Source organism: Manis javanica, chromosome 5, assembly GCF_040802235.1.
Source record: "Manis javanica isolate MJ-LG chromosome 5, MJ_LKY, whole genome shotgun sequence".
Classification (NCBI taxonomy): Eukaryota; Metazoa; Chordata; class Mammalia; order Pholidota; family Manidae; genus Manis; species Manis javanica.
The window spans coordinates 4,829,264-4,850,298 of NC_133160.1; the positions used below are offsets into that span (position 1 = coordinate 4,829,264).

Here is a 21,035-nt window from a genome sequence, read left to right on the forward strand (position 1 = left end):
GGAAACACTAGCCTCTTGAAAACTGGTAATTGAGAGAAACATGGGCTGGTTTCCTGAGTGGCGAGGGCAAGTGTGGGTGGCATTGTCGGCCACACAGCACACTCATACCTGAGTCTTTCTGGGATGTTAAGATTTTTCAAATTATCAATGCTCGTTATAAAATGTAAATAATGTAGAAATGCAGAAATAAAAAGTATGGTCTTCCTTCTCCAGAAGTAGCCATGTTAACAATTTGGGTTGTACCCTTTTTTTTGCCATAAAAATTGGCCCATTAAAAAAAAAAGGGTCCGTATTATGTATTTCATTATTTCTGCTCCACGGTAATTGCAAACATCCATCCATCACCAGATTTAAGACAAGTGGTTCTCAGCCAGGGGCGATTCTGCCCGCCCAAAGGACATTGGACATTGGGCAGTGTCTGGAGGCCCCAGGGTTACAGCTTGGGGATATATGCTCCTGGCATTTAGTGGGTAGGGGCCAGGGGTGCTGCTAAGCATCCATGATGCACAGACAGCCCCCCAACAGAGAAGGATCCAGCTTGAAATGCCGGTAGTGCTGAGGTTGAGAAGCCCTACTGTAGATTTCCGTATCTCTAGTGGCCTGTGTAGTGATGTATTCCATAATGTGACATACCAGGGTTTGTTTAGCGGGATTTAGATGGTCTCTAAATTTAGATGCTCGGTTACTTTTTTACAAGCCCTGCAGTGATATCCTTATATGGATATGCTTTCAGGCCCTTCTGCGAATTTTTGTCTGATAGGATCTTGGAAGTTAAAATTGCTGGGTTAAAAGATAGCGTGCATCTCTGATTTTGGTAGGTGTCGCTACAATGCCCCCTTAGGAGATGGCGGCCATGAGCACTACCACCCGGGGCCGACCCGCTCACCCCCGCCCACCTCCCTTGCTCACCTCAGTTAACCAAACGCGTTTAATTTGTAGTCAGTAATGTCCTGCAGCACCTCCAGATTGTCCGTCAATGGGGTGAGTCTCCCCTCGCTGTCAGTCCACTCCCTTCCGCCCGTAACTCTTCAACAGTGACTGGTACTTTGTTGACGGTGGGGGTTTAAAGATGTTCGATGTCAGTGACAATAGAAAAAAAAAATCCCACTAGTTCTTTCTATTTGTATAATAGCAAGAAAGATAAAAGGCACCTCTTTGTCTTTTCTTACTGAAGATGTGTTTAATCAGGAGGTTCTAAATGATTATCCAGGCCCTTTGCTCTCCCTGGAGGTCTTACTCACATTCCCTCTCCAACACGTACTCCCAGACCCGGAGCTCACCTTAGCCGCAGCCGCAGCTGCAGCCACCTCGGGACACATGGGGCAAAGCCCCCCAAAGTGACTGAGACCCCACACACTTCTGCCACTGGGGCGTAAGAAGGCGTTTCACCCCCTAAGCTGAGCGATCCCCCAAAAACTAGGACAGATGCCTCACCAGTTCAGAGGAGACCCACACAAAAGCAGGACATGTGGAGTTAATGATTCATCTTCAGAATCCTTTCACCTGGCCCCGTATTTGTCTGATTAACGCACCTTGGCCACGTGGTCCTTCAGGCTTCCTGATGCTTCTGTCTCCGCCCGGACAGCCTAGTGCAGAGCCTGTTGGGCTCTGGCCAGGGGGCTACACGCCCAGAGCGGGATCTTGCATGCCCAGCCGAGAGGAGCTCCACCAGACGAGAGCCAAATGACAAAAAGGTCAATGGTGTGAGACTTGGGAGCAAAGAAGGTCAGTGGTGAGTCTTGGAAGCCCAGCAGCGGGGCAAGTAGGTGTGTGCATGCGCACCTGCCCCCGGGTAGGGAAGGAGGAATGGGGGGAGAGAGTCAGCCAGGTGAGGAGAGCCTGGAAGCTGCTTCTAGGTAGAGGGAAAGGTGTCAGCCTGGACTGCCTCTGTGACAGTCTGTGTTGTCTGGGTTGTTTTTGCAAAACACAGGCATGCCGGGGGAGGGGACCCCTGGCTCCGGAGAGGCATCAGTCCAGCCCATGATGACAGCCACTGAGCTACTGTCTCGGGGCACACTACGTGTTTGGCCACAGCATTTTCCTTATGCAGGCAAGGGGAAGGCAAGCCCAGGGAATGCTGGCACCTGGATACCACCTTGGGATTCTTAGCAGGGTCACCTGGAGGGGTGGCCAGGCACCCCTCCCATCCCGCCAAGGAGTTCCCAGCACAGTGTCTCATTCCCCAGCGCCATTCAGAGGCCACCTGATGGCTGGGCTCCACTACCCCCAGCCCCAGGCTGAGGTGCTTGACCCACCCCCTCATCCCTGTGGAGAGCAGGAAACAGGCCACAAATAGCCTTCCAGGTTAACGTGACAAGGAATGAAGTAGGCATAGGGGTTTGGGGCCGGGCACTATTTCAGATCGGGTGCTCAGGGATGTGGCACTGGGACACGCAGAAAGCTAAGGAAGGGGGCAAGCACGTGGATATGGGGGTTCATGCCAGGCATAAAGATCGGCAGGTGCAAGGGCCCTGAGGTGGAGCTGTGGTCCTGCAGAACATGCAGTTAGAGCAGAGTGATTGAAAAGGGTGGCCTCAGGGTAAGTACATGCGGAGATAAGCACCCAGAAGTTGGTTTCCTGGTCAAGGGCTCACACTTGAAAGTTTTGAGGGAATATTATTTCACTCCACAGAGGTGTTCCTGGTTGACACTGCCGATGAATCACAGCGCTGGCAAAGGGGGTCCACCTCGGTGGTCCTTCTCCAGCCTGCCCCTGTGGATTCGACATCCTGGGCTGGAACTTTGTGGGGAGAGAAGACAGGTGTGGCCCAAGACTTAGAGTTCTAGATGCCAGGGGTCCCTCCTGGAAACTTTGGCTCCCAATCAGCTCATGTAGTTCTTCCCACAAGCATGTGCAGGGGGGACAAGATTATCCCTGTTTTCTTTCCCAGATAAGGACACAATAAAGGTCACAGTAAGTGGCAAAGCTCTGATTTGAACCCAGGAGCCTAGGGGCAAACCTCATATTCTTAACCTGTACCCTCAGATTTTATGTTGAGCAACAGCACAGGGAGCCCCCCCACCCCCACCCCAGTACCCACTCCCTCAATCGCCAGCATATGCTGTTTCCTTGACGACACATCTCAACACTGGACCGGATCTCAGGGCTCTGCTCATGTGATAGGTGCCAGGTGCCCAGAGGCAGGCTTGGTGTGGAGTACGGATCTGGTAAGCTGTGCGGGCTGTTTTTAAAGATGAGAGAACTGGCCTAGATTTGCTGCCCGCCTCTCAAACCTCAAGGAAAAGACAGATCCACTTTTTTTTTTACGTATAAATGGTCTTACTCTAAGAAATGTGTGCCGTCGGGGTTGTTTGAAATGGCACCAGGAGCGATCAGAAAGTTAATCCTTTGACGTCTGGTTCAATTTTATTTGAAATTCTAGTTGGGGGCAGAAGCTGGGTTCTTATTCAAATACAGTGGGGTGGGCAGGGGAGGAGGGGCAGTAAATGAAGTGGCTGGAACCCCCCGGCAGGCTGGACTCCGTGGAATGACAATGAGGCCCGCCCGCAGCGGGTCTCATCCAGGCAGACCTAACAAGATTAGATTTTCATAAATTTCAGACAGCGTCAATTCCTAATTCCTCAGTGCGTGGCCGGGAGGCCAGACAGGGCCGCCTGCACGGCTGCTTGTTAACCAGGAAGCATGCCGGCCGCCCCTCCACCGGGCGCAGACACAAGAGGGGCAGGCGGTGGCGGGGTCGTCTGGTCTGGAACCTCCTGTGGGCTAGCAGGAGCCAGGTGGACTCTAGCCCAGCTCTCCAGCTGAGGAAGAAAAATGAGCTCCAGCCCCCAACTGCCACTCCGGTTATTAACCAAATTGCACCCTCTTACAATACCTGTAGGGACGAGGCATATTCTTTGAACATGTTAGCGAATCCTACACCAGCCCTCTCCCCATTTACAGCTGGCAGGTGGCTCAGCTGGGGTTTGAACCGAGGCTCCATCCCCAAGAACATGGGGACACACACTTGGATGCCAAAGAGTTGCATCTTTGACTCCACCCAGATCATCGGCTCTGAACCACAGTGGCTTCGCCATCCCTGCAGTGTGGTCCCCAGTGGAAGCCACAGATTTCCTACCGAATTGAACCTGCCAGGTCATATTTAATGGGGTGATATCCCCACGTCACAGTGTAATCCTGTATATTCTTTCCATATCTGTTACAAAGCTTGTTGAGCATTTGGTAAGTTTTCATACAGCAGAATTCCTTTTCAAGCCACAATTTAATTTTAATTTTATTTTTAAAACCATGTGTTGAGAGTGTCCCAGGGCCCCACCGCAGGAGGAGGGGAGGAGCATGGTGTGGCCGTGGAGTCAGGTCTGCACTGACTGCTCACCGTGGTGTGGCATGTCTGGGCTGTTCCGGCATTGAGGGGCGGTCCTGGCGCGGTGAGGCACAGGGCGCTCAGGTAGCCGTGGAGGAGGTGGAGCTGTTAGTATCCGTATGCAGTGCCCTGGGAGGTGTGCTGTGCTCCCCCAAGTGCCTGGCACGAGGGTCCTTGCTGACCCTCTGGTGATTTTCCTCTGTGCTTGCAGTGATGTGGGTACCCCCGGCCACATTACTGGCTTCATGGACCGTGTGGTGGGTGATGCCCAGGCAGTCCTGATCCGGCCTGGGGTGCGGGGCAGTCAGCCAAAGTGGCTTTTCAAAGCTGAACTGGGGTCTGGGTGCTGGGCTGAGGGGTGCTCCACAGTGTCCTCACCTCTTAGCCTCCGTTTCCTCACCTGGAAGGTTGGGGGTGTCACGTTAGTATCTCCTCCTCAGAGTGACTCTGAGGACCCAGCCAGGTGATACCCATAAGGGTTCTGGCTGTGCCGTGCCTGGCATTTGGTGGGGTGTGCGTGCACAGCCTTCCTCACTCATACCAGATGGGCAGGGACCAGAGATATGCTTGCACACTTCTCCACGTGACTGTGTCTGTCCCTGGAGGAGAAGGCAGAAGGGGGAGCCAGGCCACTCCGACGAGCTGGACGAGCCTGTTAGTTTGAAATTATTCAGCAGGAAAGAGGACGCTAAATTAAATTAGAGCGACTTTACTTTGCATGTGAAAATGAATTCGGCCACCCCCATACATCCATCCCCCACCCCAACGGGGAAATTACAAAGAAAAATGGCAAGCTGCTCCTCCCTCCCCAGTTCTGCGCAGACCTGACTCCCCCAACAAAGTGAGCAAATGGGGTGCTTTTTCCCAAAGGCCCCTGTTCTTGGAGCCAGGTCCTTGGAGCAGGGACACGTGGCCGTAAGTCCCTGGTGCTTGGAGTCCAGTTGCCACCCTCGGTGTACTTTTTGGGCTGACCTTGCCTCAGCCCCCCACCCTGAGGCCAGTAGGGCACACCGGACCAAGGAGACGGCTGGGCGATCCTCAGCATTCCCAGGGCATCAGCCCAGAGGCGGGTGTCAGGGGAATAGTGACAGTGGAGCAGCTGCTCTTTCCTGCCCTGTCCTGAGCCCTAGCAGGCATCCTCACAGGTGCTCCCGCGTGGGGAGGGGAACCTAGCACACACTTGGGGAAAACTGGGGGAGTTTAGCAGGAGAGCAAGCCCGTGGGGAAGCTCCGGGTACAGTACCCAGCCTTGCTCTTCCCAGGTGCTCCATCCAGGGCAGCTTCCCCCTGTGCCTCAGTTTGCTCACCTGCAAAGTGGCAATAGCAATGGCACCCACCTCAGACTGGAGCAGAGGGCCAGGCCCATAGCTCAGGGCAGTGCATATGCCATAACTGCTGGAACCCTAACAAAGTAGTTGCCATATTTGCGTGAGTACAGATTTTGGGTTGGGATGCTGCCTGCCTGCCGCTTCTTGCTTCATCCCCCTTTGTCTGTGGCCCGGCTTTGGCTGAGTCCTGTGGTCACATGAGACTTGAGAGCAGAGTGTGGGGGGCAGTGGTAGGACCTGTCACCTATGCTGGACCTTTGATCTCTGCAGGTAAAGGGGACATCTGCCAGACTGGGGAAACTGAGGCAAGATTGGCGTGGTTCCACCTCTTGGCCAGAATCCCTAAAGCCAGGGCCCTGTAGGCTCTGACCTGCCTAGTGCTTTTAACCTCTTGAATGTGTCGTAGGCGGAAAGGGCCCCAGCAGCCTCACAGGCGTTTCTGGTTTCTGGAGAGACAGGGAGAGGTGGCAGTGCAGGCCGGCCTGCGGCGGGCACTGTCCTGTTTGGCCTGCTGGGTTTCACCTGGCAGAGCCTGTCTAGAGCCGAGTGTGGACCTGGGGGGATCAAGCTCATGCTCGATTCGCAGTGCCTGCCGTGGGAGTGGGGTGAGGCCCAAGCTGCCCAAGGGGCCAACAGATGGGGTCAGGCAGGTGGCCAGGCCCGGGTGGGGCTGGGGGCTGAGCAGCCCGCACGAGCTGCTGTAAAGAGGCTGGCCGCTGCAGCTCTGTCCCTTTGAGTGGGGCTGGGGACTGGATGCGCCCTTGTTTTGCTGTAGCTGGGGTGCTGGGGAGCCCCCCCCCATTGACCAGTCACCTTGAGGGAACATTGCCAAAGTGCCGAGCCCATCACCACACACAGCTGTGTGGGGCATGCGGAAGCGGGCATGGGCTCCAAGGTGGAGCCCAGGGTCACGCAGAGCCGGCTGAGGATCACACTGAAGCTTCTGTGCCCTCACAGGAGTCCTCCTCCCCTGGGCCTGCACCCCAACCAGGCCTTTGTCCAGAATACAGCCCAGAAATCAACTGGTTCCTTTACGGAAAGCTTACCCTCCCTCCCCGTGTGGCGTGTCTGGGTGCGGGCCTTCATGGACGTGTGGTCCGGGTGGGGGGCCAGAGTGGGCGCACGGGTGCTCTCAGGGGCCCTGTGCTCATTTCTGAGGGCAGTTCTCACCTTCTGAACAGTGCCCCCAGAAATCAGACCTTCTGGGCTTTCAGCCCTGCCCCGTGGAGTATTGGCTGCTGGGGCCTCATCTCTTGACCCCTTTTGGCCCTCAGCAGCCCTGTTACCTCAGCCCCTGTCTAGCTGCTGCCCTCTGGGCCCCAGACAACACCAGGAGGGCAGTGGTCTAGCCGAGGCCTGCAGGCTGCCGTGGCTGGGGACAGGCAGCCAGCCGAACCACCCCCCTTCCTCCAGGCCTGGTGGCGTGGGCAGGGCCCCTGGAGACAGCAAGGGGAGGGGCCAGAGAAGTGCCCACTGACGTGGTCCTGGCTGGGGTGAAGAGTGCACGGCTGGGGAGGGGAATTGCGGGCTTCTCTGGGGAGGGAGGGCATGGGTGTTGCACAAAGCAGGCCTGTGTGTCCTCTGAGTGGATGGCTTTATCCCAGGCCCTAGCAGACAAGTTCTGGGCCCTTCAGAATCAGACCCCACTGCCCAGGTCCTGGGCCAGCCTGTCTGGGGAGGCAGGAGGTGTGGCCATAGTCCCTGGCCCCGAGGCCCCTAGGCCTGGCCTTTGCCCGGCAGGACCCCAGACTTCTCCGGGCCCAGGAAATCTCACCAAAGGCCCTGGCTACTTCATCCTCCCTGCTGGCCTCTCCAGGGCCAGGGGGGGATGCAGTTCCACCCAGGGCCAGAGACAAGGCCCAGGCTCCAGACTGGATTCCTAGACACAGAGGAGGACGTCCAGCGGGTGCTGGAGTGGGAAGAGCTGCCCCTGAGCGGGTGCTGGGCCCCAGAGCTACATGAGTCCATGTTTGCCTCTGTATCTCGGTGTCCTCACCTGTGAGAAGAGGTGATAAAAGTGGCTGTCCCCGGCTCAGCCCTGTCCCCGGATCGTCTGCCCCGGCGCTGTGGACTGGGTCATTCTCGGTCTCGGAGCGTCCTGTGCACTGTAAGATGCTGAGTGACACTCCTGGCCCCCACCCACTAGATGCTGGGAGCACCTCCTGTTGTGTCAGCCATTCATGTCCCCAAGATGATGCCACATATCCCCTGTGGGGGAGCAGACCCACCTGACCTACAGGTGGCAGGTAAGCATTGGCAGTTGGGGAAATGTATAGTGTGGCCCAAGAAGGTGGGCTGGTGGGGAAGGGCAGTGGCCACAGCTTCTCCTGTCTGCAGAATGTTCTGTTGTGTCGTGAACAGAGCCATTCCCACCTGGGATGCATTCCTTCCCCCCTGGAAGATGCAGGGAAGCTGAGGCTGGTGGCAAGAGGGGCTGTCCTCACAGGGTGAGGAGTTTGGCAGGCCCACTGGCAGTGGCCGGAGCCCCGGACATGGCTGCAGCCCCTGCTCTGCCAGCTTCGTCTGGTGGTCTTGTGGGGGTAGGAAGAGCGCTCAGTGGCCCTGAGCTTGCACCTGTGCCCCGGGGAGCCCTTGGCTGATCGCTTGTTAGCAGCAGCGGCCTGGGGCCTATTCCTGCCTGCCCTCCCGTCGGGGAAGGCACATTCCTGTGTGCATCTGGCCAGCTGTGTGGCTGGTGGGCAGCCTTGGGCTGGCGGAGGCTGGTGGGGCTTTGTGCCGGCACTGCTGGCTGGTGCCCCATCTGCCCTGTCACCACCCGGGTCCCTGTGGGACCAGCACTGGCAGCTCGCCTGCTGCTGGGGGCTCTGCTGGCACCGACCACAGCCAGCTGCAGGGCCGCAGCGACCAGACCCGCTTGAGTCAGCAGAAACCGCCCCGCTCTGGCAGGACCAAAATAGCCTCCTTCCTTTTCCAGCACTTGAGGGTTTTTCCGCCTTCTAGGGGAAAAACAAAACAAAACCCAAAGAAAGACACGCGAATTGCAGCATCTGCAGCCACCAGAATGGTTTTCCTGAGGCCTCCTCGCGAGACGGGGGTCCTCGCTCCCTCCTGTCTGGTCCAGGCTGGCGTGTGTGCGGGTGCAAACGGGTGTGTGGGTATGTGCGTGTGTCTGTGTTAGCGTGTCATCTGCATCCGTGCTGGAGCGTGTGAAGGGCAGGGTGCCCAGCCTGTACCCGCTCCCCGAGACTCACGGGCCCCCTTGGTCTTGCAGCGGAGCTGGAGTTCGTTGAGATCACCATCATCGTGGTGGTGGTTATGGTGATGGTGGTCGTGATCACGTGCCTGCTGAGCCACTACAAGCTGTCCGCACGCTCCTTCATTGGCCGGCACAGCCAGGGCAGGAGAAGAGAAGATGCCCTGTCCTCAGTAAGTGCCCTGCCCTCCCGTCCACCCCCATGGCAGGGGCCGCTCCTTGTAGAGGCACCCATGGTGCCCCAGGTGGGCTGTCCCAGCTGGAGGAATGAGACTGGACCAAGGAGGCAGCCAGCAGCCCCGGGTGGTGGTGGGGCCGGCCGTGGAGGAGGGCGTTTCCGGTGCAGGCAGAGACACAGTGGAGACCCAGACAAAAAGGAGGCAGCCGTCCCTTGAGAAATCCCCTGGGCCACAGACCTTTCAGGGCTTGGAGGCAACAGGTCACCCAGGAAAAGACCCTTCCTAGGGCCTGAGTCTAATGGCAGCTGCAGTGCTACTAGGCATGTGTGCTTGGACCAGTCCCCGATTTGTGAAACGGGGCTTCAGACCCATTCATTGTGAAAAGGTTGCCAATGGTCGTGCCACCACCAGAGGACTCAAGGCGTAGCACAGAGCGCAGGCCCATGCATTTCTGGCCAGGACTCTGCATGCACTTCGTTTACTCATCCAGCCATCTGTCTGTCCATCCATTGGCCAGATACCTCCAGACACCCTCTGTGTGCCCAGAACCCTCCCAGGCATTGGGGGAAATGGCTGTGGTAAATCCCACATGGTTACTGCCTGCTGGCTGGCTCGGGACAGACAGGAGTTCTCTGCAGGGCTGTCACTGAGCATCAGGCTGTGTGTAGGGTGAGGACAGACACTGGGCTGGAGGGGTCCTTGCGGAGGTGTCCCACTGCATTTTGATGTGTTACTGGAATTGTGAGTACCATCAGGCATTCTGGAAGTGCTAGGAATATTCCCTTAAGACACCCCCAAATTGGAGCAGGTTGGGTGGGAGCCTGGCTGTCCCCAGCTTTGAGCACACAGTCCCCTCGGTCACTTGTGCCCTTGTGGCTCAGCTCTGCCCTGCAGCTGGGTATTCTTCGGCAGACAGACCCAAGGGAGGTGCAGAGTTCATCCCCCAAACGGTTTCCATCTCTGGGCCTGTAATTAACAGCCTGGAACAGAAGCGGCTGTCTGAAGGGCAGGCTGGGAATTAGAGCGAGAAGGTAGCTTGTGGGAGGCACACGTCTTTGATCCCATTGTTTGGGGGATCCCAGGAGGACAGTGACAGAACAAGGAAGTGGTTCTGGGCCTGGCCTTCCAGTTCTTAGGGGGCGCCTGTGCTTGGCAGCAGTGCACAGAGTCTGTGGGCCTGTCCCCCACAGGTTCAGGCGTCTTGCTTGCATCAGGTTGCTGCCTCGGCATGTCACCAGGTTGCCAGGGCAAGGAGCATCCTCTCGGGGCCCTCTAATGGGCACCCTGGGGGCCCCAAACCAAGGCCCAGTGTGCGTCCGGAGGCACTCGGCAGGCTCTGCTGCTCTGAAGGAATTGCGGCCTCAGCTGCCTGGCTCGCCTGTGTGTTTATTTGCCAGTGCAGTTACCTGCATGACCATGTGTACACATGTGCCACATCTGTGCTTGGCGGTCCCCACCCCCTGGCCTTGCAGCAGCCCAGAAACCCCATTTTATGGAGGAGTGACTGGGGCTCAGGAAGGTGGGCACCTCTGGCCACACAGCATTTGTGTGGTAGTTGAAGGAGCCCCGGCCAGCTTTGTTCCCCCTCGAATGCTGGGGCAAGTGAGGGCTCTGGGACAGAGGAGAAGACGCGTGCTCTGGGTGGGTCACCTCGGCCCTGCCCTGCCCCCATGTGTGCATCTGTAGAATGGGTGAGGCTAGCCTTTCTCTTGTCTGCCTGCATGGTCACGGGGAGGGCGACAGTAGCCGAGTGCTGGGAAATGGCAGACTCTTGTGTGAAGGCTCCTGGTTACCACGGAGCAGCAGACCAGCACCTGGGACTCAGTGCCCAGAGGGAGGTGAGGATGCGGGCCCTGGTTCCTGGACGCTTGAGGCTAAAAGAAAGCCCCACCCCCACACAGCCAGCCACCTGCCCAGGTCCCCAGTGCTACCTGGCTGGGTAAACACTGAGCCTCCTTAGGCCTGATAAGTGCAGTGGCTCCCCTGGGGACTCCCTGCCAGACAGGGCGTGTCTGAGGCGTCTCAGGGCCCCATAAACCCCCTGAGAGGCCAGACCCAGCTGCCGTCCCCTGGGGCTGGGCCCACCCCTGGCCCGGCTCTCCTGCCCCAGCCCTTTTCAGGAGGACCCTCTGGGGTTGTCTCTCCTCCTCTGGAATCAGAGGCTCAGGCAGGGCCTTGGATGAGGTGACCCTTCATCCTTTTTGTCCCCAGATTAGCCGTGGCAAGGGTCTCCTGCTCCCCACAAGCAGGAGGCCAGACAGAAGCCAGGCCAGGAGAGGGGGCCAAAGGCCTGTGTCCGGTGCTGCGGCCTCCAGGAGCTCCCCAGGGCCCCTTGTGGCAGGCTGAGTCCTAACCGGCATCCTGCTGTTTCACTCTTTCAGCAAACATTTATGAGCACCCCGTGTTGGGCTTGCCAAGCTTGGCGAGTGCAATCCCACTCCCCAAGGTGGGCAAGAGTGTTGCTGGGGAGTCCGGAGACAAGTCCAGGGTTCCATTCTGGCCTCACAGAGCAACCATGGGGCTCCAAGTCTGGAGGTGAAGCAAGGTCAGGAGTCATCAAGGCATAGACCAGGGGCCAGCTGCCTGTTCTTGTAAATAAAGTTTTATTGGCGCATAGCCATGCCCATTCCCATGAAGACCTTTTGCTGGTTTGCCCTGCAGCAGTGTTGGTGGTGTGACAGACCACCTAGGCCACAGAGCAGAAAATACTTTACTCTCTTGCCCTTTACAGAAATAATTGGTGGACCCGTGGTCTAAGTGGGGAAGCCACGGCCAGGTGGGATGAGCCCACCTCCAGGAAGCATTTGGAAAGAGGAGGAGTCTGAGTGTCAGGGAGAGGAGGGGCGAGGGGAGCCGGAGGTGCAGCCAGGTGGCAGTGTGGGGAGGGGGCAGGTGGGTGGAGAAAGCGAGTCCAGAGACAGGGAGGGATGGGCTGGGAGGCCTCAGCTGCTGCGTGCGGAGAGCTCTCAGCCCAGTTTGAGGCTGGGGAGTGACTGACTGACTGTAGGAAGCCCCAGGACTGGGAAGGGCCCCCTGCGACTCCGAAGCCCGTGTCAGGTCCCACTCGGACCTGCTTCCACCCTTGTTCAGAGGCACAGAGATGGCTTGCATGGGGCCTACAGCAGCTCACACACTCGAGGAGCACCTGCATGCGCCCCGCCTGACGCTGGGCCCGGGGACACAGAGGAGCCGCCGTTGCCCCAGGGAGAGGGGGATGAGTCGGTGTAGACAGGCAGTTACAGGCCGAGAGGGGGTCGGTGGGCAGGGAGGGCCAAGGGAGCCCTCAGGAGATGGCACACCCACCTGGAGACGTGAGGGGCAGGTCGGGTTGATCAGGAAAGAGGCTGGGGCCCAGCTCTGGAGGCCGGGTGATGAGCGTGCATGTTCCCGGGCTCCGGGAAGGGTGGGGCCCAGGCTGGTAGCTGGCTAGTGAAGCCCCCTAGCTGCGTGGGGCGCGGTGGTGCCGTCAGCCCTCACACAGGTAGGAAAACCCATCGAGGGGAAATCAGTGGCAGTATGAACGGGCTGCGGAAGGCTGCCGGGAAGTGGGGCTTGGCACCAAGTCAGAGCTGCTGAAGACCCGGCGGGCCCCGGGGGGTGTACGTGAGGCGTGGCGGGGTGGGTGTCCGTGAGAGGGAGGAGGGAGGACCACCTGGGGGGCGGGGAGCTAGAGCAGGGGCAGGAGACCCCTGGGGACTCCTGAGAACCCGCAGCCCCGCCAACCCCCTGGTGCAGGTGGCCTTCGCCGCCCACCAGGCAGACAGCTCAGTGCCTGGGCTAAGGTCGGGAGCAGAGGGGGGTGGCCTTGGGCTGTCTGTTGGGGGCAGAGTCCAGGTGCTCAGGTGGGCAGATGGGGCAGGGGTAGGGAGGGGTGTCAGGAATGATATGAGGGCCCTTCACTGAGTTAGGGAGTAAGGTGAGTAAGACACAGGTTCTGTGGGAAGGAGGGACCTACTCGGGTACAGTGGGCCAGGCTGAGATAGGAGCTGAGATGCTGTGGGAGACTGGGGAGCAGGCCCCGGTGGGTGGTTTCTGGAAGGCTTCCCAGAGGAGGTGGCCTCCGGGTGCACATACTGGAAGTGGTCAGGTGATAAGTTTGGTGGGTGGCTCTGGAGTCTACAGTGGGGTCCCCCTGGGCATTGATTGGTGTTTACTTCAGCTCCCTGGATGGTGCCACTGTATAACCAGGTGGAGAACCCTGGTGCTAGGACAGGGGTGAGAGGTGGGGGAGCAGTGGTGGGAAGAGGCTGTTGGGGCCACATCATGCAGGGTCTGGGACAGAGGGCCTCACAGGAGGGCTCCAGGCAGCACCTGGATGGAACCCCATCTCATCCAGGCAGGCCTTCGCTGCTTGCGTCCCCACCCCGCCTCCCAGACCACGGCTCCTGACCCTTCCAGAGAGCAGGTGGGCGCCCCCACCTGCCTCCTGACTCACACGGGCTGTGCTGGGGCCCAACTGGGTGTCAGAGAGCCTCCGGCCTGAGACGGTGGGTCTCGAGGCAGGCAGGTAAAGGCTTGGCTCCCAGCACTGCCTCCTACTGCCTGGCCCTGCTTAGTGGCCTCAGCCTGCCTTTGTGGGCTCATTGGGAGGACTGGGCTAGTGCTGCAAGGAGTGCTTAGAGCAGCGCCTCGCCCCCAGGCTGTGGCGGATACATTACTGATATCATTAACAAAATGGCCATGGATGACCATGTCAACAGCAATGGTGTGAGCCTGCTCGCTGCATGGCCATGCCTGGGAACACAGTAGACCCCCAAAGAGTCTTTATAGGTATATGGTGTTCCTGGTGGGACAGTTTTGAGAGCCACAGAGCCCCCTGGTGGCCATGCAGGACATTGCAGGCCTCTGGGCAAATTCCCCCCACCCTGCACCCCGACTGCAGGTGAGAATCATCTTACCTGGGAACCCTCAAGAAAACGTACACCCAAGGAAACTTTGAGGGTGATGAATATGTTATCTTGATCGTGGTGATGGGTTCCTGGTGTGTACATATGCTAAAACCTATCCAAATTGTTTATCTTGAATGTGTACAGTTCATTATATAATCAGTTACATCTCATCCCTCCTCCAGGCCCAGGGCTGCCACCACATGCCAGCAGCGTCCAGGTTTGCCCCATGCTGATCCTGGCATGCGGCCCTTCCCTTATCCTTAGGTCTCTACCCCGTGAGGTGTAGATCATCCTTCCAGCTTGGCGAGAACCAAGGGCCCTGGTTTTTGTAGCTGTTCCCTGTCCTGTTGGCCTTCCTGCAAGGGGGGCTCTCCCCACGCTCCATCCGACAGCCGGGGCTGGGGTCGGGGTGGCCTGGATAGGGCAGGCGCTGCCCACAGGTGACACTAGGGGTGAAGAAGCGCAGTGTTACTTAAACTTGTACGAGCTGTGCAGCGGCCGGTCATCCCCCACAGCCATCCCGGGCAAACGAGTCCAGCACCAGCCACCTGGATTCCTGCGGAGCCACAGGCCCCTACCCAGAGCAGAGGGTATGAGCTTCATGAGGTGGCAACTACGTGCTCGGCGCAGAAGTGGGGCTGCATTCCACCTGTGACTGAGCCAGTCACTGCTTTGTGGTAGAGCAGCTATACGAGGCATTTTGTTCATTAACTCTCCTGTATTTCATCCAAAAACTGCACTCACGGTTATATAGAGGGAGAGACAGGCTGTAAAGAGTTAAATATGTAGACAAAATGATTACAGGTATGGAGAGGCTGCAGAGGAAATTAGCAGGTGGCAGGATTGCTCCTGGGAAAGGCCCTTAGAGATGGTGTCAGAGAAAATCTACAGGGGTCCTGGAGAAGGAGCCAGCCATGCAGCAGGGCAGCCACGTGCTGTGTTGTACTAGGCAGCATGTCATTGTGGCTCCCAGCACTGCAGGTACTCTCTTGAGGGCCACATGCACTCCAGTAGTTGACATGAGCCACACCCTAAGTTCTGGAAATTAAGGAACTTGCCCAGGGTCACACTGCAAGCAAGTGGTGGTCACAGCCCAGAGGGCTTCCTTTGCAACCAGTTCACCAGATAATTTGGATTTATCCTAAGGTCCAGGGGAGGTGCTGGAGGGTTGTGAGGAGTGACCCACGAATCAGATCTGTGTTTTGGAAAGCAGGGTGGAGGATGCATTTCTGGGAGTTGGCAGAGGGAGCCTAGAAATCATCACCTCTGAGGAGTGGCCGGGGCCCCCGGAGCTGGAGGGGGATGGGTGAAGGGTGGTGTATGGGTACCAGATCTAATTCTGAAAGGAAGATCTTGGGGTCCAAGCTGGCTGACCCTTTGCCCTCCACCTCTGCCCATCTCACTGACCGTGCCTCCTCTCCCCCACACAGGAAGGATGCCTCTGGCCCTCAGAGAGCACCGTGTCAGGGAACGGAGTCCCAGAGGTGAGACCCAGTGCCGCCTCCCTTCTCCCGCCTTCTACCCCTCCCTCCTGTCCCCAAAAGCTGTTGTAATGGACACTGATGGCACCTGCCCAGCCGGTCCCCTTCACCAGGCTGGAGGTACGTCCCCCAGCTGGAAGGCTGGCTGCTGAAGGCTCATGCCTCTGCCCTTCTCTGAAGAACTGTCCTTGGCTGTGGGGTCCTCCCCACCCGGACATCAGACACCCTCGCCCCCAAGGAAGCAGCCCACAGTCTGCCAGGTGCAAGTCAGGGCTGCTTCTCTTCCACATCTGTGCTGGTGTTCACACTCCAGGGCTCCCCAGAGATCAGGTGAGGCTGGGCTGCAGGCTCAGCTGCTCCCCAGCCCATCCTGCTGCCCTGGTGCCCTTTCCCCAGAGGGCAGAGTCACAGGCAGCCGGACCCCTGTCCTGGGCCCTGCTTCTGGGGGACCTCATGAGCCGCTCTGCCCTCCAGCCACAGGTCTATGCACCTCCGAGGCCCTCCGACCGCCTGGCCGTGCCCCCCTTCACCCAGCGAGACCGCTTCCACCGCTTCCAGCCCACATACCCATACCTGCAGCACGAGATCGACCTGCCGCCCACCATCTCACTGTCAGATGGGGAGGAGCCCCCACCCTACCAGGGCCCCTGCACTCTCCAGCTGCGGGACCCCGAGCAGCAGCTGGAGCTAAACCGGGAGTCCGTGCGTGCACCCCCAAACAGAACCATCTTCGACAGCGACTTGATGGACAGTGCCATGTTGGGCGGCCCCTGCCCACCCAGCAGTAACTCGGGCATCAGTGCCACGTGCTACGGAGGTGGCGGGCGCATGGAAGGGCCACCTCCCACCTACAGCGAGGTCATCGGGCACTACCCGGGGGCTTCCTCCTTCCAGCACCAGCAGAGCAGTGGGCCGCCCTCCTTGCTGGAGGGGCCCCAGCTCCACCACGCACACATCGCTCCCCTGGAAAGCACAGCCGCCTGGAGCAAAGAGAAGGATAAACAGAAAGGACACCCTCTCTAGGAATCTCGGGGCTGGGGCTGGGGCTGGGGCAGCACCAGGGAAAAGGCGAAACACTCCGCCCTTCTTAAGAGAGAAAACGGAGCATGGGCAACACAGAAAATGCGGCGCATAACCATTCTCTCCCCACCTCTGTGTATAAATATTTACGTGTTCTGTCTGGTCTGAATGCACAAGCTAAGAAAGCTTGCAAAAAACCACGTTTTTTTGTTGAGCTGTGTCTTGAAGGCAAAAGAGGAAAAACAATTCTACCCTAGTCTTTTCTGTTTCTAGTTGAGCTGCGTTGTGTGGATGCTTCTTTCTTTGTTTATGATGATTTCACTTAACTTTAAAAACATATTTGCACAAAACCTTTGTTTAAAGATCTGCAATATTATATATATAAATATATATGAAATAAGAGAAACTGTGTGTGAGGGCAGGAGTATTTTTGTATTAGAAGAGGCCTATTAAAAAAAAAAGTTGTTTTCTGAACTAGAAGAGAAAAAAATGGCAATTTTGAGTGCCAACTCAGAAAGTGTGTATTACCTTGTAAAGAAAAAAAAGCAGGGGTTTAGAGTTATTTATATAAATGTTGAGCTTTTGCACTATTTTTTAATATAAATATGTCAGTGCTTGTTTGATGGAAAGTTCTGTCATGTCTGTTGAGACTTTTAAGGGAGAAATGTCAGAATTATACGGTCGACGTCAGGCAGAGGGTGGGCTCCACACGGAGTTTAGGGAGAGGCTTCCAGAGGGGCCACTTTCCTGCAGAGTGGAAGCTTCTGTCTAGTGATAGGTTATTACCTCGTTATACATTCCCCACCCAAGGAGACCCATTTTTTCCCCTCTGGGCCAGAACAGCCTTTGTATTGCAAATGAAATAGGACAGTTACTCAGAGCACCGAGTTCCAGAGTGGCTTCGCCTTTCCCCGGATGGAAATGAGCTGCTCCCGAAAGCATCATAGCTTTCCTTCTGTTTTTTCAACCACGAAGCCCCCCGTAGGAAGGGGCTGGAGGTGCTCCCTGCAAGTTGCAGCCGCTTCCTGCACCTATGGCCGGAAGGGTGCAGATGGCTTGTTTGCACAATGCTGGGTGGCAGTTCAGCTGACCCCAGAATATATTGGCTACGGTCAGTGCAGTCCACTGGCATATAGGAAAGGCCCAAAGTATTAGGAATCTGACCTCATCCCTGTCATTCTCTTTATGTATTGATCCTCACTTAACAGGCCAATAAACAGAAGACCAGAGATGAACCAGTGACACGGCCACGTTTCTCCCAGGACACGTGAAGAGTTTTAGAAGCAGAATTCCTTACCTTCTGTCCCGCATCTTCACTCCCTTCCCTTGGGGAAAGAATCATGTTTGATGTGTTTATTTATCTGTGTTTTCAGAAGCATTTTTATCAGACACAGAACGATTGAGTTGATTTCGGTTTGGCGGGACCGCTTGTTGGCAGCATGTAGGTGAAGAAGTGTGACTGAGCAAATAGCGACAACAGGAGGGTGGGGCGCGGGCTCCTTGGGGTCTGCCAGGGACAGGGGCTGGAGCCGGAGGCCCTGCCTTCCCCCAGGACTTGCTAACACTCCCCGGGGTGAGTCCCCCACTGAAGAGCAAGCCCCCACCCCTCCCATCCCACAGAGGCGTCTCCGTTTCCCGCACAGTACTAACTGGTAGGCTAATGGGGTAAGAGGTAGTAACTAGTTTTTTAGCAGCTTTTTTATTACTTGAAAACAAAAACCTGCCAACAGTTTTGAAATTCTGACTATTTGAGCTCTATTTATATATGTCATCCTAAGGACATGGTGACCAGCAGATGAATATGGCCTGTTGAGTATCCACTTACCAGAAAGTTCTTGTACCCTGATGACAAAGCCTGCCTCTCAATGGGGTCTTCAGCCTAAAATTTTCTTCTCTCTCAGAGAGGATTCTTTTATAGGTCGTGCAGAGAAATCAATATATTTCACCCTGAAAGGTACAGGGACACATTTATAAGATAAAATTTTTTGAAAAACATTATCTTTACGTGAAGCGTCTCCCTAGTGCCTTACTGAGGATGCGGTCGACCTCTTGTCGCTGGGCGGGGGCATTTCCCAGACAGTGCCTCGCTCACCAGGACTGGCCCCCAACTCGGTCACAAAGGGCTGCTGCTGTTCTCCCAATGTCCCTCACCCTGTCTGTCCTGTCCCGCCTGCCCTGCATCCTCTGTGGTCAAGCACCATGTGTAATTCACATCTGAGTTGTAAACCTGGAAGTGGACCTCATCTGTGTGAGTAGCACCCGCCAAGAGCCAGGCCGCAGCATTCCCAAGGTCCTCGAGCCGCACTGAACCCTGTTGCATGGTGAGATGGTCTGTATTTGCCATATTTGCAACAAGGTAGGACAGAGCAGAGGTGTGGGTTCCTGACCTCAGCTGGCTTAGGGGAAGAGCACACCCCTCTGCTCACGCCCCAGTTCTGAAGTCCAGGCCTGGCCTCTGCTGCAGTGCCCTTGAGCTCAGCACACCCAGCTCATGACAGTTGCAGAACTTTACAGTGGAGCAGCTTGTCAAGGCTGGGGTACACACACCCCAAGAAAATGAGTGGGATGTGTTTCTGGAAACTACTGCAGGAGCTAAGCTCTTGGTTTTCCTGCTGGACCCCTAGGGGCGTGCATTTTTTTCCTCTAGATGTTGGCCGTTTCTTTTGATCATCCTTTGGGAGGTCCCCGTTGTCCAGTAGAAAGCTAGTAGGGTCCTCTGCGGTGGCTGGTTGGAGGGGGACCAGGTTGGGGTCAGAAATAGTGGCAGACCTCGGCTTTCTCTATTCTTCATTGTTTCCCTGCTTGTCAATCATCACATCTCCTCCAGAGGAAAATCGTTTCCCCTGCAAAGCCCGGGTCTATGCAGACAGACTCAGCAAAGTGCACTAAGAGCCATTCATGTTATCCCAAAGCCCAGTGTTTTCACAAAGAGCTGAAATTGAATCCTCTCTCTGCATCCAGCCAACACCGGGCAGGGTGAGAACCAACCCCCGTCCCTGCCCTTGCCCGTCCTCTCTGAATTGTCTGTTTCATTTTCTTTTTGTACGTGCAGCACCAAGCTTCCAGATCCATAAGATATCTTGATGATGAGATAATTTTTTTTTTTCTGGAAACCACGCTTCAGATTTTGCTATAATATAGAGCTCGGAAGGACACAGTGTGTTCCTGTTTGCCTGATTCCATGGTGGCTGTGCTGATAGCAGCACTGTATGTTGTGTTCTTGGCGTTGGAGCCACTCTCCTTTGCAGCCCTGTTTCCCAAGTTCTGTTCAAGTTAAACTTACGTAAACTCTCCATGGCACGCTGGGTGCAGTGCCCACACTGCTGTGTAAGACTCTGTATTTGCCGAGCCACAGGCCTGATGAAATCGCTTGTTGTGTATCAATAATCATTAGTGGCAATGATGACATTCTGAAAAGCTGCAATACTTATACAATAAATTTTACAATTCTTTGGAACGAGCCTTTTTCCCTTGCTTTCCTCTGCCCTGCATCGCCCTTAGCAACAACCCCGGGGTACCTGATCTGTGCAGAGGCAGTGATCCCTTGCGGCCGCTGTGTGGCCTTGAACAATTTCTTAGACTTCCGTTTTAGTTCAGGAAGCCCAGAGAAGACACTTGGTCACACAGGCAGTTACAAGAAACCAAGTGGTGTTGGAGTTAAAATCATTTGCAAAACATTGCCTGCCTTTACTGCCTTTTGGGAAATCATTACAGCACAATGAAGACTCGGCTAAAGTCTGCAAGGAAGAAGCTGCCTTAGGTGGGGCCCTTCTAAGATGTCAACACAGGCGTAGATGTGTGTGAAGGGCTGTATCAAGGTGTGCCCCCAGGTAGACAGTGAAGGGGATTGGGAAGAGGATGGAGGAAGAGAAGCCTTGCAGGGGAACAGTTTTAGGCAAAGTCTCAGCCTCAGCCTGATCCCCAAGGGGACCTGTGGGGAGCTCTGGGGTGCAAGTTGCCCCTGGGAGAGGAGACTCCCAGACACGTCTGGTTCTTTGTGCAGAGTGGAGCAGCAAGGACTCCTGAAGGCCCACGGTGGCCCCCTGAAGACATTCCCAGGGGCCAGATTGTAGCAATGCTCACAGAGCAAGGGGAAGGGTGCACAGAACACTAAAAGGGATCCCCACACTGCCATCTACAGAAACTCATTAACTTCTCTAAATAAAACCATCTTTAATGTCTATCACGGTTTTTAAAAAGCCAGCCAAAGCAGAGTTGGTCCTCAGGCACCAACTGGGCCACAGAGCCCTATGATCACGGCAGAATTCAGCACACACCTGCCTTACCTGCTGTCTCTCTCTGGGGGAGAAAGACCTCAGAGATTACACAGAACTGGGGAGAGACCAAAGAGCTCATATTCTTCAGTGGTGAGAGCAGGGCCCCAGCCTGGCGCCAGAGCCCAAGCATCCCTTACCAGGGCTCAGCTTGTCCATAGAATGGGTGATGTCAGTGCCTGTGAGGCAGTTGCACCTTGTTTCTGAAAAGATAATGTCTATTAGTCCTCAAAAGGGTTCCTGGCACACACAAAAATTAGCTGTTCTCATTAATAATGGGCTTTCAGGGAGGGTATTCATATAATCAAGTACTCGTGAAGCTTTG

General features: G+C 56.2%; 1 protein-coding gene across 3 annotated transcripts in view; it reads left to right on the top strand.

Moving 5' to 3' along the window:
- Positions 1 to 19,893, top strand: part of PMEPA1 (prostate transmembrane protein, androgen induced 1) — a 54,315-nt gene extending 34,422 nt beyond the window's left edge. The window contains exons 2-5 of one of the 3 annotated variants that reach the window (XM_073236407.1): positions 7,800 to 7,899; positions 8,886 to 9,040; positions 15,366 to 15,419; positions 15,891 to 19,893. In XM_073236407.1, the coding sequence (XP_073092508.1) occupies positions 7,800 to 7,899; positions 8,886 to 9,040; positions 15,366 to 15,419; positions 15,891 to 16,439 (858 nt within the window). In that variant the 3' untranslated portion in view covers positions 16,440 to 19,893. Of the gene's footprint in view, positions 1 to 7,799; positions 7,900 to 7,938; positions 8,770 to 8,885; positions 9,041 to 15,365; positions 15,420 to 15,890 lie in introns of those variants that run through there. The other 2 variants (XM_017650271.3, XM_073236408.1) reach the window with 2 other exon arrangements.
- Positions 19,894 to 21,035: the final 1,142 nt, after the last annotated feature.